Raw genomic sequence first — 17,412 nt, 5'->3', positions numbered from 1 at the left:
AAGTTCTTTGATAAAAGAACTTAATTGTTGGCATTGCAAAATCTGCATTACTCGTGAATTTGTTTCGCATTTCTGATATAATATATATATATATATATATATATTACTTTTATACACTTTCAATCTTTTCAATATCTGATGAGTATTTCATATCCAATGATGTAAACTTTAGATCTAAAAATTTCCCTTTTCCGTAGAATAATTTAGTGGCATCAATATTTAAGGCTTCTATCTGTGTATATCAAGCAAAAACTGTATTATTTTATTTTAGCGTTTCTAGATCGCAGTGCACCCATATCTTATTTTCTTACTATAATCGAGCATTCAATATGTTGATCTCTCCAAAGGGTGTAGCATTATTCTTTTATCGAAACTGCCTATTCATTATGTTCATCTGAATGTGTTAATACGTATCTATCTCAAATTCTTCATACAAATGAACGGTAAAAACTGAAAGGGAGCGATGACCTAAATATGGAGTATTAATGAGTGGAATGGAGAAACTACTAAAGGGGGTGGGTCACAAGATGCAAAGAGAACGGAGAGAACTTGGAGATACGAAGAGAGGATGAAGTTCTAAGACATCTGCATCTATAGCCTTTTTAAAAATCAGATCAAAAATAGACCGCCGAGTGCGTACCCCCATCATAAAGTGGGCGGGGCCAATTACACTTTTGGTCTTAACTCGGAAATGGGGTGCGGAAATAGCTGTTGACTTTCTTTAGGAGACCTCTAGGTAGGATTCCGACACTTTTGTCTTCCTCCGTGACTTGATTGATCTGAATATTTTGACTCCGTTTATCCAACAGCTATTGCCAATTTCTCATCAGTGCTTTTTTTTTAACTTTTGAAGAAGCGAAACGAGTTTGGTATTTTGCCTAACAAATCATCATAAACTGCAAGTAAAACCAAATGTTTTCTGCTATTTCAAGGCGGGCATGAATCCTTAAGACGGTTATCTCATTGGAAGAATTATATTTTCGTATCAAAATCGATTTTCGATTTGAAGTCAACAATATTTATCTGACTGCAAACTGTTTTACAGCCATGCAATTTAGTGGTTCAAACGTTCAACCAGGTGCGCCTGCTCTCGCCATCGGCACCTCACTCCTTCGCTACCCGAGCCTAGCGGGCGGGGACGTGCCGCGTCCGGGCTTAGACGCAATTCGTCACTCACCTGCCGCAGGAAACGTTGCCGAGTTGCCTCTTGCGGACATCCAACGGATAAACAACCTAGCTATTTTGTTGCCAAACTCGACTTTAAAAACACCGAAAAGTGCAAAATTCACGAACTCATTTATTTCGCAGGCAAAGCCAAGTGCCGAAGCAACAACCATGAAGAAGTGCGGATTTTCAATTGATGATATTTTGCATTCGTCATCTCGGCAATCCATGAAATCTTCATCACCACCGCAACAGAGATGTTCCCCTTCGCCGGAGCTTCGGCGGGAAAGTCTTGCCGGTGATGCGATAACGCCAAGAGGTCATGATGCAAGCATTAAATTTATCTCAAGACTTAAAAATAAGTTTTATCAAGATTTCAAATTGAATGGACTTCAATTGTCATCTTTGAGGTCATCTTCAAATGTCAATCTCTTTTCTTTATCTGGTAAGTATATACTTAATTTCTTGTAGCGCAGTAGAAAATATGTTGTTGGATATTATTGTTTATGTATTATTTATCATAATAATCAACTGATGTGAACTAAAACTAGCATAAAGATTAGCGAATACAGCCTATACTGCTATCATCGTCGTAATCGTCATCGTCGTCATCATGATTCACAAAAGCCCAGTGACATTGAAACTACGAACACCGTGTTCGTCATTACAATCACAACCAACTTCCTGATCTTACTTATAAACATCATTACCAACGTTTGCTCGTCATCGCCATCGAATTCGTTGTCGGCCGCGTCAATAGTTGGTAGTTTTAATGTAGAAGTAGTACTTTCGTCGTCGTCGTCGTATGGGATTCATGCTTACCATTCAGGGGAAGTAGATCTAATTGATGGTTAATTATGATTAAGCATAATGGTTTATAATTGCTTTTATCCAGTGCATTATTTGAATATTTGAGTTGTGTTTTTGTTCGTCTCTTCCTTTATATCCGATTAGACAATGTATCAATTCACTGGGTTTTTTTCCTTTGTTTGTTGTTAGTTTAGTTTTGAATACCGTCTATAAAATTCATGACATTAATGTTTGTTGACATGTTTAATAAAGATTTGAAAATCATATCATCATTAAATTGTTTAAACAATAAAGGAATGATGAAATATGCAGTTAAGCATTCATGTCTAAATCAATAATCAAAACATTAATAAATTAGTATAACACTTCTATTGCTTTAAATCAATCGATTTCGTTTCCAAGCGATATAACTTTACATATGTGATTAGAAAAACATGTTTAAACGATATTAAAAAAAACACACATTTCAATCTAAATTACATTATTTAACAAGTATGTTGCAGCCAAGGATCTTGCAACACAATTGCAATGAAATCTCCCACATACTAACAAAAAATGCGAAGCCTTTTAAAACATTGTAAAATTAAGTGATATCACCTCAATTATCAATCGACATCCATATTCAAAATCATTCCACTTATGAAAAATATACAACATGAAATACATGAAGTAGGCATTTAGTAGGTAATGAATACATACATAAGCATGATATAAAAACGATATAAGCTACACATAAATGCAACATAGATTTCATGATAGCATAACACATATACCCTAGTCACATCAAAGATAAAGACTTCAGTCCGGTCAATTCTACAAAGTTATTTTGAATGCCATATCGTATCATCGGTAAGTTTGGAGTTTCGTTAGTGTGACTAACCGCCCTTTCACACGAAACTTCAACATGTAATTGGGTTTAAAAAGCAAGAATCCACTCGAACTATAGTTCATAATTTCAGTAAAAACAAAGGAAGGCCTCACCCGCTTTCAACGAAATGCGAAAGGGGGTGATTTTTTTAAAGAAATATCTATCAACTTAATCATGTTAGTATATTTTCTATTTTGAATATTCTGTTATATGATTTGGTCGTCGTAGAAAAAATAAAGTAATTTACACCGTAAAAATGAAGTGCTAATTCAGCACTTACAGTACTTGCATAGTTACTGCACTACGAGTGCTGATTTTCTAGTTCAAATTTAAACTAGAAAATCAGCACTCGTAGTGCAGTCACTATACAAGCACTGTAAGTGCTAAATTAGCACTTCATTTTTTACAGTGTAACGGTCCCAATAGCCAAAGCAGTAACATTTAAATATAACAATGTTGTATCCCCAATATTTCTACTTGATCGACATGATCGAAGAAAATATGATTTCACACAACTTCATCCAAATACATCCAAACATTTGGAACATGTATCTAATTGCTGTCGCAATAGGCCTCCTATTTGTATTTCAAATAATTGATGTCGACAATGTTGAATTGTTGTTTATAACACCCACTAAATCCGCAACTTAAAAGTGTAAGAAGATATGTTGAGTTAAATATTAGGTTAAAAGATAGACAGGTATAATAATATAATAATATGGGGTATTTATTTTGCGCACATATCCACCTTGTTAGGTGCTCAAGGCGCTCCTATAGGTAGACAATATAAAGCCTATTTCACTGAGTGATTGTAATTTTATTGGTAATGGGTTATTTTATTATTTCATTACTACTATGTGAATGATGTAAGATAGAAGAGAGGGAAACGAGAAATAAATGAAACTTACAAGATAAAAAATGAAATAAAAAGAAACAAAAATCTTTAAAAAAAACGGATGTAAGTGAGAACGCTTCAGACAAGGCCACGTGATAAGAGGGAAACAAGAATACTTTGCATTTCTCCCCTTAGAAAATATAAAATCTTTGATTATACCTTATGAAAACGATAACAATTCAGCAGATGTTCGATGAAACAATTTAAAAATAGGTTGCTTAAACAGTGGAAACGTTCCTCACTATTTTTGGGAAAATGGTTAGCCCCAAATATGATAAAATAAAAGATAAATATTAAAAAAGGATAAAAAAATCAAGTAAATGAGATTAAAAGTACAAGTGAATAAGCAGTAAGGTTTTTCAGGGGTTCATTTCTATCAAATGCAATTGAAAAATAACAACACCCACGTTGGAACAGACATCGGAGAGAGAGTCTTTGTGACTTTTGCCTTCTTTCTCGGACCCTACGTCAGAAGACAGAGACGTTGGCTAAATGAGGTTTATTCTGGCAAAGTTTTGAGAATAAGTAAATTAGTTAAGTTATGCATAGATAAATAAATTGATAGCAAAATGAAAAAAAAAATTAATTGAACAAAAAATGATTTTCTTTGATCGTAGGAGTGCGGGTGTATGTGTGTTGTGTACGAATATGCGTATTTATACAGTACCAAGATTACATCACACTGCATATGCTGCAGTAGAGTATATACATTTTTAGTACTTGTATCTTTTAATCATTATCATCGAATGGACAAAACCAGTTAATGCATATTGTTTTCACCTTTCCGACACAAAATAAAAAAAAATACTTTTTAAGCTTGATAATTTGTGACAGTTCTTCAAATTTTGAAACGTTTTCGTCACTTGGTACCTTCAACAGCGCTCTAGGATAGGTGATGAAGTTTGCTGTTAAGACTGTCATGACTCTTAACATCGCTTGGAGTGTCTGACAAGACATCTTACCCCCTTCTAAAATAATACCACCCATTTTCAGTTATTACTGATATAATCATCCTTCCTCATTATCAAACCATTAGCAATGTAATTGGATAATTGACTGGGTTAGGAAATTGGCCGGACCTACTTAATCGAAGGATAGTAATAATATAGCCCTCTCCCTCCCAGCCATATTGTGTTGTCAGAATAGCAGAGGTAATGAACTCTGACGGGATGGGCGGGCAATAGCATCTTATATCGACCGAGTTATGACGGCGGAACAAACCGATGCATCGCTGGAAGATGGAACGATCAACAATTTTAGCCCATTACTATAATTCGATTGTTTTTTTATCCGTTCCGGCAATTCATGTAGATGATTTATATTACTAGAAAACAGGACTGTAATTGTTTGTTTCTAAAACAAGAACTTATTAGGCCTAACGGTAATGCATTTTCATTTTTGTTTCTTGTCGATATTGCATTCGTTTTTTTTTTGAATGACATTTTTCTATCTTATCAAAACAAATATTTAGAGTCACGTATATCATGTATATGATGATAATTGATTAAACCTAGAAAATGCAAAGATAATTTTCTTGCGCTTTTTCTTGGGCGGGAACATCGGAAATGACATTCGCTTTAAGTTAAGTGATCTAAATTTTGTATCGCTTTAAATGCAACCGAGATCTTATATAAAAAAAATATGAGTTTGTATAGCCGAAGGTGGAAGGGAATTGACGTTATAGAAGATAGGAAAAGTCTACATTAGCAAGATTGTCTATGATAGGGAGAAGGAATTATTATTTTTTAATACAGGGGAGATGAAGGAGAAGAAGAAGAGGGAGAGAACAAAAAGAGACAAAAAAAGAGTAGAAGAAAGGGAATGAAGGAGACAAGTGGATAAAATATAATATGGGCTGGATTTACCTGTTGGAAGAGGACAAACAAAGGATAAAGAAATGAAAAATAGACGAAATGCGGAGTAATATGAGGCTCGTAGACAATCAGCTGAAGAGCAAGATAAAGAATGCAAAGTAGACGCAGAACATGATCTAAAATTTGTATTCAGGAGGAGTGTAAACAAAATTATATAATTCTCTCTAATATTTGTCTATTAGCTAAATTGCTCTTTTTTATTAAAAAAAATGAATACATGCATACAATTACATATGTATAAATTGCATTCCTTTTCCCTCATCCCATTTCACGCATTATACGTCACGAAATCACTGACCAATGGTCATTCAGCAAAATACATGACGTTCACCGATCAAAATCCGAGGAATGATAATAGACACAAATTAGAGAGATTCACGCGCGCACTTATAGATGCATTATTCCAATCAGCGATCTTACGCTGGGTGAATTTTCATATTTCAAAATATGGCACCTGTCCGGTCTATTATTCCAAACTTGCCCGAGGCATTGGCCTAAAGATAGCTAAGTAATTGGAAACAATTCCTGGCTTCGGAAGTATAAACACAGGTGCTCCGGCCAGACCTAAATAAAGTAAGATTGGTCGAATAAAAGGGCTTAAAAATCCTTTGATCATCAACTTTCGAGAGGCAAATGATCCTGACAAACATGACAAATAGACCAACAGTTACTGACCGAATGGAGAAAGACTTCTCATCTGAATAAATTGCCCGAGATACACTGATGTATAGATAGTGTTTGGGGGAGGGGGGATCTTGGGCTTTGCATCCAAACCATCCCCACCCCCGACCTCCAAGAAACGGTACCATGAACAAGAAAGGAGGTAAAGAAACAAAATAAACGGGGGGAGGGAGAATTATATTTTTCTGAATATTCTGTTAAAATCTATCAGAAAATTAGCTTTCAATTCGTAAAAGATTAAGTTTTCTTGCTCGCTTTGCTCCCTCATTACTTTTTAAAAGCAATTTGGCCCAAACGCCAGGTTTTACTAATCAAGATTTGTGGATCCTTACGCTGCCGAGACGCTGCTACACAGGTCAGAAATTCTTTAATAGGCTCTTTCGCAGTAGAATATGATAAGTCTACTTTGTGATTAATTAATAAAAACATATATTTGGAAAATGAACGCTAAATTTGAAAGAAAACGTTGCTGTTTTTTCCTTCAACAACGTTGATTATTACCTCAACTTTACATGATTAAAATTGTGCATGGTTGTTTAAAATTGTAAACAAGAATTGTTAATCAGTTGAATATTTAATAATAAGAAACTTTAGTGTGTAAGATTTTACACACGTGTTTAAACACCTCCTGTAAAGCTCATGAACATCGTTGCCTGTATTGAAAATAAAAAACCCCAGCGTATTACTGTCTGGAACATCGCTAATGCCACCCCTATGGCCCACACCCACCTTCCGAGTTATATTCACGCACATGACGCACACACTCAATAAATATTTCGTCACTAGGCCGTTTAACGTAACTGATTAACACCAACAATGAGAGCGGGAGAAAAGAAAGATAGAAAGAGACAAACAATTCTTTGAAAAGCGGTTGAACTGAAACAACAATTTTTTGTGCATATGGTGAGCAGGTTTAGGAAGTAATGGCACACTTTAAATTTACTTATTTGTCCCTCAACGAACACGTCGAACCCTCAGCGGGCTGACGAGTAAAACGCGCCGAGCTCATGGGGTGAGAGCCGCACGCTTGTCGCCCGGTGCTAGAAATAAAAGACGCGCGCCGCTAAGAATTTTGTAAGCATTTACGAATATCGTTTCTAATGTTGGTCGGTTATTCAAAGAACTAAGAAAAAAGTTGAAGTCAATTAGTTTGCCAATCATAAGGTAATTAGTTTGCCAATCAACGTGCCCTGAAAAAGGGTCTTGAAATAATTTGTAGTTGGAGTATATTTTGTAGTGAATTGGGGTGGGTTTTTAAAAAACGATTACCACATTATTTAGTTAATGATTTGCTGGAATAGGGGTATATAAACAAATATTCCTTTTTCCTAGTATGCTAATCGTGGCGTGTGATACGTCGAAACTAAACAAACACAAGAATCAGACCGAGTCTATAGTGTTGATGTGTTGACATTATTCAATCTGCAATTTAATAACAGAATAAACAATACTTGTATAAGCTGAAATGACAACATGTCATGACACATATAAATAATGTCTACAGATTTCGAAACAGGCAAATAACGTCGACTTGCATTCCAACTTAAATTATTCAACAACCAAGAATGACCTTGGCATGTTTCAAGGTCACATCAAGTATAAGCATACTGTGAATATCATGTATTGATGAATGAACCCTAAAATTCACCTTTTATGTAAAACATTTTTCATAATAAAAGAAATCAACTACTACTTTAAATGCGTTTTTGTTTACTTCTTTATGTTTACATGGCTTATGACAACGCCAATGCATCCATGACGTACACAAAGGCGCCAAATTCAAGTTGTTCGCCTTCCATACACAACTACCGCCACGTTCGCTTTCTATTACGTAATGCATGCACGTACACGTATACGGCGTTTTCATTTGGACACATTCACTCGGCCTACATAACTTGCACACATTAATTTCATCACTTAAAACCATATTTCAGCATGCCACTTGGCTTATCTGATATTATAACTAATAAACTTCAAAATAAACAAATAATACTTACGTCATTGGGCTCGGATCACAAAATTAAAGAAATTTAACAATAACGGACAAGCGAAACGCTTCCCATGACTGTAAAAAAACAATACGCCCTCAGTCGGTGAATTAAAATCTGAATAAAATCGATTTACAAAAATGAAATAAAGAGCGTCATCATAAATTAGAAAATTACTAAAAACTTCATCCTGTACACGACACTAATACTAATATTTAACAAATGAATTTGCATATTTTTCTTTAAAACGACATCGTATATCATATTTTCACTCTGATCCGTTTGTCTTGCAATTATTACTTGATATTATATATATGTTTACTATTTTTTCATATCCACAGTGACTATCAATCGCTATAGCTTTGACGTTATCAAATTTCTGGTTTAAGTACTGTAAGACCTCAGCTTGATCTCTCTCCCTCTCTACCTGCCTACATGCCTATCTTTTCATTTTTCTCTCTCTCTCCCTTTCTCTTTCTCTTTATAGGTGTTTGGATGGTATTTATTTTACTGTATCTTTTACCACCCCCCCCCCTCTCTCTCTCTCTCTCTGTTTGGTGTATCTTATTTCATGTTTCTTTTACATCCCTCCAACTCCCTCTCTGTCTGTCGGGATCGTTATTATTATTATCTTTATTTATTTGTTTATTTGTTTCATTTATTTTTTATCATTATTATTTTTTAGGGGGTGGTCTCTTACTTTCTCTCTCTCTCTCTCTCTCATTCTTTGTTTGTTATAATCGAGATCAACCCTTCACTCTGACCCGTTTTGTGCCGGTATCTTACCCCGGATGTGATTTACTTCTCCAAGTGCATGACGGTAATTAACGGTGACACGTTAATTGAAAAATACCAGTAGGTAGCGCCTAAGAGTCTCCTTCGACATTTATAACGTATGGCGTGTGTGTTTTTTTTTTCTTAGTTTGTAGTAAGATTTTCTTGGAAAATGGCAAGCTATTCCAAAGAGTAGACTTAATGGGCATGCTAGCTCAGTTGGAAAAAGAGCTTTCAACTGATGAACGAGAGCCCAACTTATTTTTTCCTTCAGATTTTTTTTTTATTCGAACCAACTACCCCTCCATGCACCTAGCTTGCTAAAAAGGGGAAAAGTTTTTTTAAAAAAGAAACAAGAGGGAGGAGAAGGCAGAACAGAAAAGTTAAAATGAAAAGATCCGATGTTATTTTCTGAATATTTTGTCACAGGCTAAAACAAAATTACTTTCATTTTTTTTTCAAAAAGGTCAAAATTTGGGCACGCTCGCTTCACTCGTTCGGGAATTTTAAAACGCAATGTTGCAAGACACGCCATGTTGCGCTCACACTCAAATCTATCAACCCATTATAGCTCACTTGCTTGTCGAAAGGCAAACTTGTTTCATATTGCGCCAATTACTAACAGTTTTTAGAGGAACATGGCAAAAAAAAAAAAAAATGGGGTCGAGTCGGAAGAGAATATACTCTACTTCCATTTTTACAAAGAGGAAAGAAGAGTGTTATTTTCAAGGGAACTTGAATTTGGTGTTTTGAAGTCAGAGAGAGAGAGAGAGAGATGGAGTGTAAGGGAGTGGGTGAGTATGTGAGAGTGAGTGAGTGAGGGAGAGGGAAAGAGATATATAAGTACAGACGAGGATACTTAAAGAATGTTTGGACCCCACAAAGGGGTAAATAGTTTTGTTAGTGTTGGAAATGATTTTTCTATAAGCGTACCTCCCTCCAGCCCAACGTCATTTTTGAATTGCATCGCGCGGCTGGTACTGGAGAGTCGAGCGGTGTCCCGCTGAGACCAAGCCGAGAGGAACCCGCCTTTTATCTTGTCACTGTTGGCATGTCTCCGATTCAGTTATGGAGATGCCCCGGACAAGCTATACCAATAATAATCTTGCCATTTATCATGTTTCCTTTCAAGTAATCACATCTTAGGATGTTCAACATTGTTACTTTAACCCCCTGATATTATATTCAGGCATCGCGCCGCGTTTCGCCATAGCTCATGATTTTATTGATATAATTCTCTCCCCTAAGCATGCTAAGAGTATACAACTTTTAAACGTTCTTTATAAGATCGACAATTATTCAGTTCTATTAATATCGTTTTTTTTTTAGTTACATGAAATGTATATATAAATCAATCGTTTTCTGTAGCTATGTTGCGTTTAGGCACGAGCTTTCTACTTCCAGTTGTACAATCAAAAATTTATATAAAAAATGGAGAAAAAATGCTCACTCTTCCGTTTTATATGTATGATTCTAACAAAAATTTGCAACAGTTTAGGGTTTACAAGAAAAAGTTCTCATTGCAAATAAAAGCGTTTACAAAAATAAAATATAAGCTAAGCTAAACAGGCCCTCATAGGCATGCTATACGAACGCACAATGACGTCAGAAAGGCAGTGCTCGTACGTCTGCGCATGCGTAGTTGTGCCCACGCACAAGGCAGCCACCCGTGCGCCCTGAATAGCATCATTATCACAAATAATGCATTTAATTGCAAGGTATCATTTATCGCAATTACGACCCCGCTGGCCCACCACCAGCGCACCTGTCTCGTCCCCTCGCTTTTAATTTACTTTGCCTAATTCATCCCGATCGCATTAAATGTCACCACAAATTTGAAGCAATTAAACAATTATACTGTCTATATCTGTTGAAGATATGTTTGGGCTGATATTAACCCCCATGTTGGAAGTCTTAACAATTGATCTATGTACAGAAGTCTACTCTAGGTTAGAACAAAGTAAAGGGATATGAAAAATAAAGACAGTATCTAGCTGACGATATAATCATAATCAGTAACTAAGCTACGGGGTGGGGAGACGGGGGGCGGTGCCCCATCCCTCTTCTGACGTGATGTTCTCGATACGCTATCAAGAATGTAGGAAACAGAAATATACTAGGAAACAAAATACAAAAATATACCAATATAATTGCCAAATAAAGAGAGGGAGACATGGAAAGGAAATACAAACGAATCAGAGCAGACTCTGGAACCTGGAACAGTTTGATTATCAATCACCTTTGTAAAATGCACTATCGACACCATTCGTCTCTTCAAATTTGTAATAGTAGAAGGTAAAGGTCACTCAGTAGATCATAGTAATCAAGGAAGTATTTTATCTGCAAATTCATAGCAAATGTCATTGCAAAATGAAAATGAACGAAAACTACAGCATCTCAGACTCTTGAAAAGTTACACAGAACCGCGATGTTCCTAAGGAAACGTAAAATTGATAGAAACTTCAAACAGCCTTAATGATTTGTGTTTTTGTTTCAATAATTGAGCTTAAAAATCAATTTGAAATTCAGATTTCATGAATCAGAAGCTAAATTTCCGAATGAGTTCTAATGAGTTTAGACATTTTTTTTTTTTATTTCTCATATTCAGATGGATTAGCTCAACTCTACACCACGACCCATCCAGCAGCCACGCCCTACTACCCCACCCTCCATCCACACCACCGTCACCATCCATCCTCCTTATCACCTAGCAACCAGCATCATCCGCACTACAGCCCCCATCCAGCTCATCTCTACCCCCACCCAGGGACACACCCCTCCCTCAGTGTACCCATACCGGTGCCTGTCTATCTGAGGGGTAAGACCCCGGCGGTATCGCCTGCAGAAGCAGCCAGGGCGGCCAAGAAGTGCCGGCGGAGCAGGACGGTTTTCACGGAGCTTCAACTGTTAGGACTTGAAAAGAGGTATGATTTGTGAACTTGAATTTGAAAATATTTTAGAAAATGCCCCAAATCATATGCTGAATAATCCTAATGTGTTTAACGGACCTTCAACTGTTGGCCTTAATAAAAGTTATGATGTGCGCACTATAATTTTGAACATATTTTTTTTTCAATGCCACGAATGTAATATTTTACTCATGTGTGAACCCAACGTCACGATTAAGACAAAGGAAATGCATACATCTGTATTCAAGATTGTAAAGGTATAGTATTTCCGGGTGTAAAATAAATGCTGAGATAACTTTTGTTACTTAAACAATCTGGATACAGCATACAAGGATAACATAAATGATATTAGTCATATTAGTCATCCGGTACATGTATGTTGTGCTTCCATTTATTGTAATTGTTATATTTAAAATTTTGTTTTGCTTTATTTTCCCTTGCCTCTTTAGAATATTTTTAAATATTGTTTTATCATGTTAAATATGATTTTATTTTGGATACAAATAAAAGGCCATATCGGCCAATCAATCAATATGCGGTTAGCAATGTCATTATCATCATTATTTTGAAATGGATATGAAATGATTTCGAAATGAAAACTAACAATTATAATGCTGATCATAAAGTTAAAAATGAATGATTTTTTTTTTATAATGACAAAAGTTATAAGAATCGCAAATTTCATCAATGTGTGCAGTGATGATGAGGGTGACGATGATTAAAATCGTTGCTTTGTTGCGATGTTAACGATCATCATTATTTTGGAGGTGCCGTGGTCGGGTGGTCTAATGCGCCTGAGAAGCCAAGTCCATGCAGGGTTCAATCCCCAACAAAAGGCACCTTTGTCCTCGGGCAAAACATTAACCCAACAGTGTTCTTTCATCCTAAATTAAACCCTTTGAAATAAATTACAATGGTATATGCATTATTGATACTGATATGTCAATCATATGAAGTATTGATAGATTCTAGCTAGAAAAAAAACTAGTGATAGTTAAACTCTCTTTACTTTGTCTTTCTTGTAATAGATTTGATAAACAGAAGTATCTTTCTACTCCTGATCGATTGGAGCTGGCTGAGACATTAGGATTGAGTCAACTACAAGTCAAGACCTGGTATCAGAATAGAAGGATGAAATGGAAGAAACAGGTCAGTTTAAACATTGAATCATTCAATTTTATGTTGGGACGAATTCTTTTTCACGATCGTGACTTTGCATTGTGACGTCAAGGCGAATCCCTCATTCTCAGTCTTGATACTGTACGGCTCGAGGTTTGAACCAACTAGAAGCCAAAACCTGGTACGAGAATAGAATAATGAAATCGAAGACACAGATTTAAAGTAACATGTTGTATTTGATTGGTAGGTCAAATTCCATGTTGCCATTATTCATGTTCGATTAGCTTTAATGTATACGTACACACTGTATTATTGTTCATCCATAGCATAGGCCTACATGGCATGTTGTACGAAAGTGAGAATAAAATAGAAGAAAAGGGTTTTTTCGAAAATTGTATCTTGGTCTTGTACACTGGAGCGAAATCTAATTTCCCCTTCAAAAGAAGATCTTGAGGAATTAATTAGAGAGACTTTTTACTCAGTATTTTTTTCTTTCTCCATATTTTTTCCCTCTATAGGTAATGCAAAGCGGTCGACAAGAGCCCCCAACAAAACCCAAAGGCCGACCAAAGAAAACCGACCTAATAGAGGAGAATGGTACCATTTCTCCAGTATGCTCACCAGGCATTGACCACGATGGGTTATCAGATATATCGGATGAAGAAGAGATGACAGTCTCCAGTGTGACTATGAACTCATGTGTACGTCAGCAGAACTTGACCCCAACGCATCAACCTGTGACCTCATTTGCATATGCTACGTCGTCATCGTCCTTTCATTCTTCGTCTATGAGTTCATAAGTTTTAATAAAGAACAATTACTTTATTTATGACCATATTGACTTTCTGAATAGAGCCTCTGTATAATGCAAATAGGTACTTCGCAATTATTTCGATATATAAGCATTTTTTATTGTTATTCATAAGAACAGGACAGCAAACCCCCTTTCTCCCATAGGCCCGAATTCTCAAAGGTTACCTAACTTGATCCCCTTTCACACGACTGCTCACAACCGTTGCGATTGTGTGCAACACATATTTTGACCAAATGATCGCAAACGATCGCAAGAGCGATTGTGAAAGCCCTTTAAGTCCAACTTCAAGAAAGGCAAAATTTAGCCTCCGTCAAATGACGCGCTTTCGCCCATGGGCCAAGTTAGCCCATCTTCGAGAATTCGGGCCATTATGCCTAGCGACCTCAACGTCAGGACTAACCATATTTTGTAGTGGATTTGACCCGGAAGCGGTTGGTGAAGGTCATCCATGTATCATTGAGCTCAATCGTAAATTCGAGAAAATTACAGGCCTAACTTCTGATCTATAACCTTATTTATTCACAACGAAAAATCTATCAATGCTTCATGATATCATTATGTGTGTGCTTTATACCATTGATGTATCTTTGAATATCTAAAATTGATTTGTTGCACATCCATGTTACTGGAGGCAAATTAGTGTTTCTTCCATGCTCAAGCGAGAAAGCGAAGATGGGCTTTGCCCACGAGAATATTCTATGCGTCTTTGAATATAAATGTAAAGACTTACTTCAACTTTCGAGAATTTTTGTTATTTTATAACAAAGTAAAATGAAGGTTTTGACAATTATGAGGTTGCGACGCCCCCATCTGTGTCCCCTCTTCCTTACTGCGTATATGGCCATGTGTGCATTTATGTAAGTTATATTAACACGGAGCTATAGCTGCTATAGCTCTATGGTACAAAGGTGTATGTGTGTTTTCTTTGTATATATTTGTAATAAATGACTTTTGACAAAAAATGAGATTAGAATAGTTATCATTGTGTAGTCTAGGAGCTGTAGTATTGGTTTATTTATTTATGTATTTATTTATTTATTAAAATATCTTAATACAGGATAGCAGGCTCAGATTAACTGTTTTTCAGCCTGGTCCTGTTAACATAAAAATAACAATATATACATAATAGATAAAAAAGTAACGTAGGGTTCTGTATTGATTGAGTTCAATAACATTTAAAATTAGTTATGACTGCGAATGTGGCAGTTTACTGCAGCATTCGATATTGTATGTTAATCGCTAAGAACTCTTGAAGAGGGGGGGGGGGTAGTCCCGGGTTCGCGCCCCTTCCCTAGATATACAAGCGAAGAGAAATATAATGATAGAAAGGAAGAGAGAGAGGGGGTAGGGGGTAAGAAGGGTATGAGGGAGAGGATAATCTGAAGTTAAAGTATAGGTTGAAAATATAGGATCTGGAAACCAACTTACTTTTTATCAATATTAATTTAATAAGATAATTGAAATCAACTACTAGCAAAAACAAATTGACTTGTTTATTTTGATAATGTAATTAATGGATTTCTTTCTTTTGCCCTGTTTATATTAACAAAATTAATTTTGAATGATCAATGCAATATGCCCTAAAATATATAGCTCAATTTTTTTTTTTTTTTTGCTATTCCGTCATGAGCGAAGATTGACTGATCTTAAATAACGTTTATAAAAAGACACATACTAACAAAAATAAAAAAATAACGCTATGAGTAATATCAATATTTGTCCCCTGACCCAACCTTTGACCCTGACATTCGAACCTTAGCCAATCTAGCTTCGTAGGAAATTTTCATAATCATGATAATTTTTTTCCCAAATGCTCCAGGTCTGCAGCACCGCAAGACATCCTACCATTATCACGCTACAGTCTGTGCGATCGGCATGCGACAGGGGCGGACCCAATATTTTAGATTTGTGGGGTGGATGTCATGAGTACAGAATATTAATCAATTATTTAAAAAAAAAGTGTTTTGAAATATCATCGAGAAAACTCTTCGCTGCTACAAAAGACCCATTTTCTTGACAAAAAATTCAAGCTAAAATAATAATGATTATAATAATGTAAGTGATTTTTATTTGTTTTATGTAGTCGCTACTAAATCATGTAAATAGCAGGAAATGATCATCCTCGACACATTTCTTATAGAAAAAAAATACAAGTGGCATAGGTCCTTTCTCACCTCATAAAGGGAATTAAAAGAAGGGAATGCTCAATGCAGAATGCGATTTAACAGATAAACAGAAAGGGGGGCATTAATTGCCCCCATGTGCCCCCTCCAGGTTCGCGCCGGCATAGTGAGGATAACCATTGGAGTCCCGCTAACAACACTTTCTTCCTAAAAAAAAAAACAAGACGAAGGAGGAAGAACAAATTTGAATCACAAATTGAACAAAGTTAAACAACGCGAGGCTACATCATCCCTTCTCGGCAGCAAGGCGGGCAAGTGGTGGACCCCCTGGGCGGGTGAAAATTTGAAGACTTCCATTCGCCGTCAGGAGACCCCCTAAGTAAACGGTTTAAAAGAAAGACGATATAGAGATTCGAAAGGGTGTATTTCCAAAATTGATATTTTCGGTGTTTTGGTGAGTTTATTTGAGATTGGTATTGTTTAAGGTAGGCCTAATGATCACACTGGCGGTTCCACATTCCTCTTGGGCCAAGATGTTTTTAATATCATTCATCCGTGATTCCGTAGATAAACTAATCAATAAAGTGTAAGGCAAAAAATTCACGAAAAATTGTAGTTCGAATGATTTTCAATCATAATTGTATAACATTTGGGGGGAAATGGAGACGAATAAAGACGAAATGTATTCAATAAAAATGGATACGAAAGAAATAAATGAATTGTAAAAAAAAATTAAAAATATCATTTAATGATAAATGCAATGGGCCTACATCGATTAACTATTCGATCAAACTTATCAAATCCAAAAATCTGAAAGAACCAGAAGTTACTTCTTAACATCCTTCCCAAAATGTAACGGAGTAAAAAATAACACCTTTTGCAACTAACCCATGCCCCTGAATAAATCTACTTTTTGATAAGAAGTCTCGCTTACACAAAAGAAATGTTAAAATGTCAAAACAGTTTGTTTGGACAATAAAAGTGGGGGATAATATGACAAGAAAATTGGAATTTAATTCAGAGCCGGCGGCAACAGGTGCACACATCATAACTCATAGAGCACGAGGAGACGCAGCAATCATCAATTTATAACTCACCCGGCCACCGCGGGATAGAACAACCATTATTTGTCGCTTATCACATTTATTCGTAACATGCACCCCAAACAAACCGGATATATGGGGCTGTTAGGAAAAAAGGGACCCTTCTTACCCTCAAATCTTCATCTGAGCGGGTGGTGCTACAACTCTGATAACATACATGTTCATGTTTAGTGTTAAATGAGACTCAAAACCGACCGATGGTCTCTCATGCTAATGGATTTTGTCGGCCTGGAGTCGGCTTTACTGGCGTTACCCGGGGCGTTACTGTAGCATTACTAAAACTAACATGA

The 17,412-nt window shown here is 36.1% G+C and overlaps 1 protein-coding gene across 1 annotated transcript; it reads left to right on the top strand.

Annotated features, from left to right (window-relative positions):
- The first annotated feature begins 849 nt into the window (after positions 1–849).
- Positions 850–14,814, top strand: LOC121419491 (homeobox protein H2.0-like). Its single transcript, XM_041613946.1, has 4 exons — positions 850–1,609; positions 11,663–11,978; positions 12,992–13,112; positions 13,601–14,814. The coding sequence occupies exons 1-4, from the start codon at positions 1,048–1,050 to the stop codon at positions 13,880–13,882; spliced, it is 1,281 nt and encodes a 426-aa protein (XP_041469880.1). The 5' UTR covers positions 850–1,047; the 3' UTR covers positions 13,883–14,814.
- Positions 14,815–17,412: the final 2,598 nt, after the last annotated feature.

The sequence above is a fragment of the Lytechinus variegatus genome, chromosome 8, assembly GCF_018143015.1.
Source record: "Lytechinus variegatus isolate NC3 chromosome 8, Lvar_3.0, whole genome shotgun sequence".
NCBI classification, from domain to species: Eukaryota; Metazoa; Echinodermata; class Echinoidea; order Temnopleuroida; family Toxopneustidae; genus Lytechinus; species Lytechinus variegatus.
The sequence above is the reverse complement of the archived record's forward strand: the minus strand, read 5'-3'. Positions and strand labels throughout refer to the sequence as shown.